Here is a 10822-nt window from a genome sequence, read left to right on the forward strand (position 1 = left end):
CACAGCTTTGTGGGCCGAAGGGTCTGTATTGCGCTGTGGGTTTTATATGTTTCTAGGTTCTAAAAGGACGAGGCACAAGCGACCGGGACTTCAAGAGCATGGGGCGAGGAAGATGTGGGAAAACCTCCGAGGGATTTGCAGGTGGGGATGAGGAGCGCTGGCGGAGAAACGAGCCGGGAGAAGGGGACAGGCAGGTCTGAGATCGCAGGGAACCGGCACAGTCCCTTCGTCAGGGAGCGAACGTGAGGGTCCGAGATCCGGGGATGGGGGGTGGAGGGAGCTGAGGCCGAGGATGGTCCCGTCTATCAGGCCTGGTTGGGTCAGTCTGGCCCGGAGGGCCGAAGGGAATTCAACCCCCATCCCCTCGCTGCCGCCTCATCCCCCACCTGGCCCCTTCCGCCATGCTCCTTCAGCAGTACTTCCGGTCCATCCTCAATCGTCTTCCCACCTACTTCCGCCCCCAATACTAAACCCTTTCGGGACGGAGAGGAGAGGCTGCGGTTTTCCACCTCAGACCCTAGTAATTATCGGGGAGGGTGAGAGAGGGAGCGGGGCAGGAGGAGTGGATGGAGGAAACGAAAAGGAAGGGGGCTGGAAGTTTCGCCGTCCGGAACGACTGATAGGCGCACACACACAGGGAGGCGGGGGAAGGGGAAGCTATAAAGCGGCGGACCGGCCGGCGATCGTGACCCAGAAGCAGTCGGTTGGCGGGATCGGAGGTGGGTGAGGAGGGAGCGTGGAGGAGCGCCCGGGGTTGCGGGATTCGAGGGAGCGTCTGCGGGGGGGGTAGTTTGGTTGCAACCGGGGTGGTCGTAGATTAGGAGGGGCCGGTCGTGCCGGTGGGTGTAACGTGGACCTGGGCTGCGAGGCTTCCTTCCCTCTCCCTCCCTCCCTCTGTACACCTTCCCCTCCTCTCCCCTTACACCATCCCCTCCCCCTCCTCTCCCCTTACACCATCCTCTCCCTTTACACCTTCCCCTCCCCCCCTCTCTCCGTGCACCTTCCCCTCCCCCTCCTCTCCCCTTACACCTTCCCCTCCCCCTCCTCTCCCCGTACACCATCCCCTTCCCCTCCTCTCCCCTTACACCATCCCCTCCCCCTCCTCTCCCCTTACACCATCCCCTCCCCCTCCTCTCCCCTTACACCATCCCCTCCCCCTCCTCTCCCCTTACACCATCCCCTCCCCCTCCTCTCCCCTTACACCATCCCCTCCCCCTCCTCTCCCCTTACACCATCCCCTCCCCCTCCTCTCCCCTTACACCATCCCCTCCCCCTCCTCTCCCCTTACACCATCCCCTCCCCCTCCTCTCCCCTAACGCCATCCCCTCCCCCTCCTCTCCCCTTACGCCATCCCCTCCCCCTCCTCTCCCCTTACGCCATCCCCTCCCCCTCCTCTCCCCTTACGCCATCCCCTCCCCCTCCTCTCCCCTTACGCCATCCCCTCCCCCTCCTCTCCCCTTACGCCATCCCCTCCCCCTCCTCTCCCCTTACGCCATCCCCTCCCCCTCCTCTCCCCTTACACCATCCCCTCCCCCTCCTCTCCCCTTACACCATCCCCTCCCCCTCCTCTCCCCTTACACCATCCCCTCCCCCTCCTCTCCTCGTACACCTTCCCATCGCCCCTACACCTTCTCCTCCCTCCCTACACTCTCCCTCCTCGCTCCCTCTCTACTATTCCTCTCCCTATCCCCTACACCACTCCCTCCCCCTCCCCCACATGACACTCTCTCACATCACTCCCCTCACCCCACACAACACCTTCTCACACCCCTCCCCTTCTCTTGCCCCCCTTACCCTATCTGCCTTCCCCTCCTCATCTCTCCCTCTTCCCCCCTACTTGAGATTCTTAGCCACTGGTTCCTAGTTCCCCACCCTCCGTCTCCCATTTCTGCTTTTGTCCCACAACCCGGGGAAGGCAGAGAGTTTAGGTGGATTCCAGCCACTGCTTCCCCAATACCTGTTCCCACTTCCGTTCGGCCCCCCCTAGGGCTGCAGGCCACTGGGTCCGGGGATCTTACCATTGCTGATAATCTCGTGGTTTCTGCGTCTTCAACAAATCCTCTCTCCCTTTCCCAAATCCTGTCGTCTATGGTGTGTTAATGGGCTGTTGTATCATGCTGGTTTTATTTTCATATCTCTCTTCCTATAAATATCTTTTGTTCTCTTTCATTTTATTGAGATACGGCGCGGATTAAGCCCTTCGAGCCACGCCACCCAGTATTCCCCTGATTTAACCTGAGCCTATTCACGGGACAATTTACAATGACCAATTAATCAGTCAGTCTTTGGACTGTGGGAGGAAACCCATGTTGTCGAGGGAGAACGCTCCTCACAGGCAGCGTTGGGAATTGAACTCTTTTCATCTGCACTGTAAAGCGTTGTGCTAACCACTATGCTGCAGTGTTGTCACCACCACCGCCCCCCCCCCCCACACACACACTTTTTTTTCTGCTGGTTCCTAAAGGAATTCCAATGCTCTTTCTGAAAAATGCCTTTTCATTTCAGTTCAGTGTCTTTCTTTGCCAAGTTATCCGAGTATCTCGAGCCCACTGTGGGACAGCTTTTCTTTCTCCGCGGAGTTTTGGACGATGCCTGGTTATTTCTGCTTCGGGCCATCTGCCGTGGGTCGGGGTGGGGTTTGGGCGCTACCAGTCCCATTCTGCCTCCAGTAGTCCGATGGCGGGAGAGTTTTTAAACTGGAACCGGGGACGATCTTGGGAGACGGGATCCAGTGGGAGGAGCAGTCGTCACAAACTGGGGTCTCCATTGTTTGCCGTGGAGGGCTAGCTATCTCTTATCATACCCCCCGCTCTCCACGGAGCATTGCGGAGACGTCTTCCTGGCTATTAGATCCCGTCTGCCCGTTGGAGCTGACTGGTGTGCCTCGAACACACTGGGGTACGAGGCCATCGGTTCCCCTCGCCTGGGTTAGCCCGCCTGTCGGAGCGGTGGACCGGGGAGCCGAGTGCCCGGCGGGGCCCCGGAGTGGACACAAGAAGCCCCTACACCAGAGGTGCTGCCCCTCCCTGGGAAACCTGTACATCCCTCTTGCTGCAGATGGAGGACGCAATCGTTTGAGGTGAAGAGAGGGCGAAGCTTTTCCCTGTGGCGGAGTCGGATGCCAGTGGGTAATGGTTTGGGAGGATTCAGGTTGTGGGGGCGATTACTGGCTAGGAGTGGGCACCGCGCGCCTGTCTCCGTGCTGTCTGGTGATAATCTCTCTCATTTCGCTGCAGACACACGCCTGGGGACAGGATGTCGACGTCGCAGAAGCACCGCGACTTCGTGGCTGAGCCCATGGGCGAGAAGTCGGTGAAGTGCCTGGCGGGGATCGGCGAGGCCCTCGGCCAGAGGCTGGAGGATCAGGGATTTGACAAGGTGAGCAGTTCCCCCCCCCCCCCCCCCCCACCGATCCCCTACCTTCCTCACTCGTTTACCCCCTCCGGATCCTCCTGCCTCCTGCAGAACTGAGGGTTCACTCAGTGGAAGTGGGAGGGCTGTTTGCCCGTCTTGTCCTGGGTCAAATCTCCCTAAACTCTAACGTATACTGGTGCTAACAGCAGGTCATTGGCGATTGGCTGTTGCCGCCGGAACAGAATGATGTAGGAACAGAGGTGCAGGAATTTTTGATGGTTCAGAAGGTTCATTTCATTTTCAGAGTAAGCACGATACAACTCTGATCTGTCTTCTCCGGATAGCCAGGAAATACAGAAAGACTGCGGAAATCGTTGAAAGAAAAGACATCAACTTCACCCACCCCGCCCCGCACGAGAAAGAAAACAAAACAAAAACTCGCAAACCCCACCCCCCGCACAAAAGCTAACAGACCGCCCGCGCCTGAAAACAGCAGCTGGAACATCAATCCCTAAACAACTCCCCCGCAAAAAAATCTTAACATATCGGCTGCAAGGGGGAGGGAAAAAACAGCGGCAGTAACATCGAACCCCAATCCCCCCTCCACTGCACACCAAAAAAAACTAAAATCGCCCGCCTGGAGAAAGAGCAACAAGCCCCAAATCTCCACACCCTCCCCCTCACCCCCACCCCCACACAACAACTAACATAGAGTCATAGAAAGTCTAAAGCACAATACAGGCCCTTCGGCTCACAGAGTTGTGCAGAACACATCCCGACCTTACTCCCGAAATTACTCAGCTTACCTATAGCCCTCTATTTCTCTAAGCTCCAGGAGTCTCTTAAAAGACCCCATCGTATCGGCCCCCACCACCATCGCCAGCAGCCCATTCCACGCACTCACCACTCTCTGAGTAAAAAAAACACCCCTGACATCTCCTCTGTACCTACTCCCCAGCACCTTAAACCTGTGTCCTCTTGTGGCAGCCATTTCAGCCCTGGGATAAAGCCTCTGACTACCCACACGATCAATGCCTCTCATCATCTTATACACCTCCATCAGGTCACCTCTCAACCTCCGTTGCTCCAGGGAGAAAAGGCCGAGTTCACTCAACCTATTCTCATAAGGCGTGCTCCCCATTCCAGGCAACATCCTTGTAAATCTCCTCTGCACCCTTTCTATGGCTTCCACATCCTTCCTGTAGTGAGGCAACCAGAACTGAGCACAGTACTCCAAGTGGGGTCTGACCAGGGTCCTATATAGCTGTAACATTACCTCTCAGCTCCTAAATTCAGTTCCCTGATTGATAAAGGCCAATACACAGTACGCCTTCTTAACCACAGAGTCAACCTGTGCAGCTGCTTTGAGCATCTGTGGACTCAGACCCCAAGATCCCTTTGATCCTCCACACTGGCATTAATGCTGTTTTCTGCCATCATATTTGACCTACCAAAATGAACCACTGCACACTTATCTGGATTGAACTCCATCTGCCACTTCTCAGCCCAGTTTTGCAATCAATGTCCCGCTGTATATCATCCACAAGGACGTCAAACCTCCCCCCCCCCCCGCCCCCCCAACCTCCCAATCAGCAACAAGAAAGCCAACCTGGGTAAATGCCAGCAGGTTTTTTCCACTGAGGTTGGGTGGGACTGCAGCCGGAGGTCATGGGTTAAGGGTTGAGGGGAACCCGAGGGGAAGCTTCGGAGATTGGATGAGGGTGCGGGACGAGATGTCGGCGAAAGCGGTATTCAGAAGAATGAGAAGGGACCACAGAAAGTTATGAATTGTCAGGCAAGATGGTCAGGAAAGTCCTTTTCACTGGTAAGCGACAGCTGGACGAGGAGACATGTCCTATAGAGTCTGGGGGTGCAGAACTTCGGCGAGATATACTGCTACCGCAAAAACAGCAACTTCATGCCATACGTCAGTGATTCGGGAGATCCCTCCTTGTTCGACTGTGAGATCGGAGATGAGGAGGAAGTTCCCTGGGGGACTCCCCCCCCCCCCCCCCCCCCCCCAGAGAGGAATTGAATCTGTGGAATTCTCATATTGGATCGGGTGAGATTGGAACTAGAGATCATGGGTTAAGGGTGAAAGGTGAGATATTTGAGGGAACTCCTTCACTCAGGGTGGTGGGAGTGTGGAGCGAGACGCCAGTGGAAGAGGTGCAGACGGGTTCCATTTCAGCGTCTGGGGAGGGTAGGGTCCAGCTGCGAATCGATGGGACTGGGCGGAGTAACAGTCCACACGTTTTGTGTCTGTGCTGTGGTGCCACCATAGCTTAGACTGTAAGATATAGGAGCAGCAGTGGGCCATTAAGCCCATCGAGTCTGCTCCTCCATTCAGTTATGGTCTGATCCAATTCTTCTGGTCATCTCCACTCCCCTGCCTTCACCCCATATCCTTTGATATAACCATACAACAATTACAGCATGGAAGCAGGCCATCTCAGCCCTTCTAGTCGGTGCCGATCGCTTACTCTCACCTAGTCCCACCGGCCCGCACTCAGCCCATAATCCTCCATTCCTTTCCTGTCCATATACCTATCCAATTTTTTTTTAATGACAAAATCGAACCTGCCTCTCTACCACTTATAATGGATGATTTTGATGTCCTGGCTAATCATGAACCTATCTATCTCTGCCTTAAATACACCCAAAGACTTGGCCTCCACAGCCGTCTGCGGCAACAAATTCCACAGATTCACCACCCTCTGACTAAAGTAATTTCGCCACATCTCAGTTCTAAAAGGATGTCCTTCAGTCCTGAAGTCGTGCCCTCTTGTTTTAGACTTCTCTACCATGGGAAAAAACTTTGCCATATCTAACATGTTCAGGCCTTTTAACATTCGGAATGTTTCTATGAGATCCCCCTTCCTTCTCCTGAACTCCAGGGAATACAGCCCAGCAGCTGCCAGATGTTCCTCACACAGTAACCCTTTTGTTCCTGGAATCAATTTTGTGAATTTTCCCTGAACCCTCTCCAATGTCAGTATATTCTTTCCAAAATAAGGAGCCCAAAACTGCACACAATACTCCAAGTGTGGTCTCACGAGTGCTTTACAGAGCCTCAACATCACATCCTTGCTCTTGTATTCTATACCTCTAGAAATGAATGCCAACATTGGATTTGCCTTCTTCACCACCGACTCAACCTGGAGGTTAACCTTTAGGGTATCCTGCACAAGGACTCCCAAGTCCCTTTGCATCTTTGCATTTTGAATTCTCTCCCCATCTATATAATAGTCTGCCCATTTATTTCTTCCACCAAGGTGCATGACCATACACTTTCCAACATTGTATTTAATTTGCCACTTCTTTGCCCATTCCTCTAAACTATCTAAGTCTCTCTGCAGGCTCTCTGTTTCCTCAACACTACCCGTTCCTCCACCTATCTTTGCATCATCGGCAAATTTAGCCACAAATCCATTAATACCATAGTCCAAATCACTGACGGACATCGTAAAAATCAGCGGTCCCAACACAGACCCCTGTGGAACTCCACTGGTAACCGGCAGCCAGCAAGAATAGGATCCCTTTATTCCCATTCCATGTTTTCTGCCATTCCTAGCGGGTTAGCACAGCTATTACAGCTCAGGGCATTGAAGCTCAGAGTTGGATACCGGCTCTGTCTGTAGGGAGTCTGTGCGTCCTCTCCCGTGATTACTCCAGGAGCTGGGTTTGCTCCAAAGTTCCAAACATGGGCAGGTCAGTGGGCCCATTGGCCACGATGTAACTGGGCGGCGTGGGCTCGTTGAGCCGCAGTTGCCTGTTACTGTCCTGCATTTCTAAATAAATACAGGCAGGGCACTGAGAGCAACGACAAGGTGGGCGGCCTGATCAACTGAGAATCTTGGCACCCGTTTAGAACAGAGATGAGAAGGAATCCAGCCAAGATAGTGGCATTCTGGAATCCATTGCCACAGGCACCTGTGGAGGCCAAGTCACTGGGTGTACTTAGGGCAAATGGCAGTAGATTCTCGGGCACGAAGGGATACGGGGAGAAAGCAGGAGATTGGGGCTGAGAGGGAAATGGATCAGCCATGATGAAGGGGGTAGACTCAATGGGCCAAATGGCGTACTTCTGCTCCTGTATCTTGTAGTCTAACGAGGAGGGATCTTCCCAATCACTGACACATTTGTGTGAAATTTGTTTTGCAGCAACAGTACGTCTTGCCAAAGTTCAAAGTAAATTTATAATCAAAATACATATATGTCCCCATCTACAATCCTCATTAATTTTCAAGTCGGCGTTCACGGTAGATACAAGGCCCATAACTGAATCAATAAAAGACCACACCCAACAGGACAAACAGCCCAATGTGGAAAAGAGAGCAACTGGACAAATACATAAAGAAGGGTGGGGGGATAATAATAAATAAACAATAAGTACAGAGAACATGAGGTGAAGAGTCTTTGAAAGTGAGTCTTTAGGTTGTGGGAACAGTTCAGTGATGAGGCAAGTGTAGTTATCCCGTTTGGTTCAAGAGCCTGATGGCTGAGGGGTGATAACTTCCCGAAGCTGGTGGTGCGAGTCCTGAGGCCCCTGAAGGTAGAGGTGAGAAGAGAGCATGTCCTGGTTGGTTGGGGGGGGGGAGTCCCTGATGATGGACGCTGCTTTCCATGTAGATGTGCTCAGTGGTGGGGAGGGCTTTGCCCCGTATCCGATACTTTTCGTAGGATTGCTTCCATACGCAGCCAGTCAGTATACTCTCCACCACACAGCTATAGGAGTTTGTCGAAGTTTTGGATGTCCAAACAAATCTCCACAAACTCCTAAGGACGTAGAGTCTTTCTTCTTAATCGCACTGGCGTGCTGGGCCCAGGACAAATCCCCTGAAATAATAGCGAGGTCTTTAGAGTTGCTGACTCTCTGACCCTCCAATATGAGGACCGGCTCCCGGACCTCTGGTTTCCTCCTGACGTCAGTAATCAGCTCCTTGGTCTCGCTGACACTGAGGGAGAGACGCTGTGGCACCGCTCAGCCAGGTTTTCAGTGTAACACTTACCCAAAAGGCTGGTATATGTCTAGGGGAAACGGAGTTCCAGCAGCTCACCAACCCACCTCCCGTACACGCAGGTGCTGTGAGAATCGAGTTTATGCCTCGTGCCCGCCAACAGTATCAAACCCACAACAAATACCGTTATGAAATACACTTTAAAGAGTTTACTAAAATTAAAAGAGTAGTAGGCAATACAATATGTATGAAAGAAAAGAAAAAGCAAAAGGCGCCAACTTATCAAAATTCAGTCTGTTTAGTGCACTCGTTGGAGCTCAATCAACGAACCAATCGACCCATCCGGCCGTCGCACCTGGGACCACCCCGGTGGTCTTACGAGCAGTCCAGCGCACGTCCACCTTCCTCGGCCTCCCCCTCTCACCAAAAGCCCGCGAAAACCCCTCCCCCAAGTTCCGAGCATCACAGGATGCAATAACATTCCCCATTGATTAACAAATGAATACAATTACCATATCAGCCATTCTAAAGCGAATCAGCCAGGTTTTCAGTCTTCTCGCTCTGTGCTGATTTGCTGCCACCAAGGAGATAACGGGCGTGTCGTCACCGAATTCAATCGTGGCATCGGAGCTGTGTTTAGCCTCAGTCGTAAGCCTAAAGTGAGCAGAGCAGCTGGGGCTAAGCACACAGTCCCGTGGTGATGGAGATTGTGGAGGAGATGTTCAAGTCGAGTTTACTGTCATTTAACTAAACAGTCAAACCAGACGACGTTTCTCCAGACTAGGGTGTAAAGCAGAGTTGTACACATAGCACACAACAAGTAAGAATAAAATTTACTAATGAATAATGCATCAATAAACAAAATAAAGTACTTAAATATTGTCAGGTACAGAACAGTGACACTTCGAATTCGATGTGGCCTGAGGGAAGAAACTGTTTCCCATCCTGACCGTTCTTGTCTTTATGCATCGGAGTCTCCTGCCCGATGGTAGAAAGTCAGAGAGGATGCCGGACGGACGTGTGGGATCCTGGATAATACTAAGGGCCCTGCGTACACAGCGCTCCTGGTAAATGTCCCCGATGGACGGTAGGGAAACCCCTGTGATTCTCTCGGTCGTTCTCACAGTCCTTTGTAGGGTCTTCTGGTCCGATGCTCGGCTGCTCCCAGATCAGACGGAGACGCAGCTTGTCAGGACGCTCTCGATGGTGCTCCGGTGAATGTTGCTGCCAATCCAAACTGACTCGGGTCTGCAAATGAGGAAGTCAGGGTTCCACTTGCATAAGATCTCTCGATATGCTTTTATGCCTTGAAATGCTGTCACCTGATTGGCTGATTCAGTATTTGCAGTAATGTTGTGGGGGTGTGGGGGGCAGGCATGTGGGGTTTGTAAGATATTTGTCTCTTTTACGGTTTGCCTCATCAACAAGCCTGAGCCGGCGAAGTTGTCCTGTTCGAAACTGGCTGAGAGGCTCTGGATAGTGGAGAGTTCTGCTTGTTTACAGGAGCTGTGTGCTGATCTCTCTCTCTCTCTCCCTCCCTCCCCAGGCGTACGTGGTTCTGGGCCAGTTTCTGGTGCTGAAGAAGGACGAGGAGCTGTTCAAGGAGTGGCTGAAAGACACCTGCCAGGCCAATTCCAAGCAAAGCAGCGACTGCCACACCTGCCTGCGGGAGTGGTGCGACGCCTTCCTGTAATCTCTCCCCCCTGACCCCCAGCAGCAGCGTTCCCCCCCCCACCCCCTCCTCCTCAGAGTGAAATCGGCCCACCCTGCTCCTTTGGTTCGGTCCTTGTGCTCCCTTAACTACTGAAGCCACTAGGAGGGCCGGGCTGTGAACCGGAGAGCACGGGAAGGGTTGCCCTCTTCCCCTGCCACTACTCATCACACCCTCCTGAGCCAAGACGTTGGATATTCTTAGCGTGAGGTTTTTTTTTCAAACCTTCCCCCCTCCCCTCCACTCCCCCGGTGCTCATGAAAATGAGTAATCTGCCCTGTGACGGGCCGCACACAGTGAGGCTTTCATTTCGATTGTGTCACGAACCACTTCTCTGTCTCTCTCTGCATGAAGGTCCATGCCGGACGCCACACCGCGTTCTGAGCTGGGACTCTCATTATTTCAAGCCCGCCATACTCCTTCCCGTTCCCATAACTTTGAGCTGAGTGTTGAGACTCAACTTCACTGTAGAAATTGTTATTAAATTTTATATGAATAAATAATTGTGTGTTTGGCAGCCGAGTATTTCCCCCCTGGAATTTCCTCATTATAGCCGGCCCTCCTTATCCGTGAGTGATTGGTTCCAGGACCCTTCGCGGATACCAAACAACGCAGATGCTCAAGTCCCTTATTTAACCTGTCTCAGTGCGGTGGACTTTAGGACCCAGTAGAACCCCGGACATTATTTAACCTGTTTCAGTGCGGTGGACATTAGGACCCAGCAGAACCCCGGACGTTATTTAACCCATCTCAGTGCGGTGGACATTAGGACCCAGCATAACCCCGGACATTATTT

The 10822-nt window shown here is 52.9% G+C and overlaps 1 protein-coding gene across 1 annotated transcript; it reads left to right on the forward strand.

Annotated features, from left to right (window-relative positions):
- The first annotated feature begins 570 nt into the window (after positions 1-570).
- On the forward strand, positions 571-10543 carry LOC132383983 (barrier-to-autointegration factor A). The gene is made up of 3 exons (XM_059955227.1): positions 571-719; positions 3237-3378; positions 9862-10543. Exons 2-3 carry the CDS (start codon positions 3256-3258, stop codon positions 10006-10008), a joined length of 270 nt encoding a protein of 89 aa, XP_059811210.1. The 5' UTR covers positions 571-719; positions 3237-3255; the 3' UTR covers positions 10009-10543.
- The last annotated feature ends 279 nt before the right edge of the window (positions 10544-10822 follow it).

Source organism: Hypanus sabinus, chromosome 31 (genome assembly GCF_030144855.1).
Source record: "Hypanus sabinus isolate sHypSab1 chromosome 31, sHypSab1.hap1, whole genome shotgun sequence".
Classification (NCBI taxonomy): Eukaryota; Metazoa; Chordata; class Chondrichthyes; order Myliobatiformes; family Dasyatidae; genus Hypanus; species Hypanus sabinus.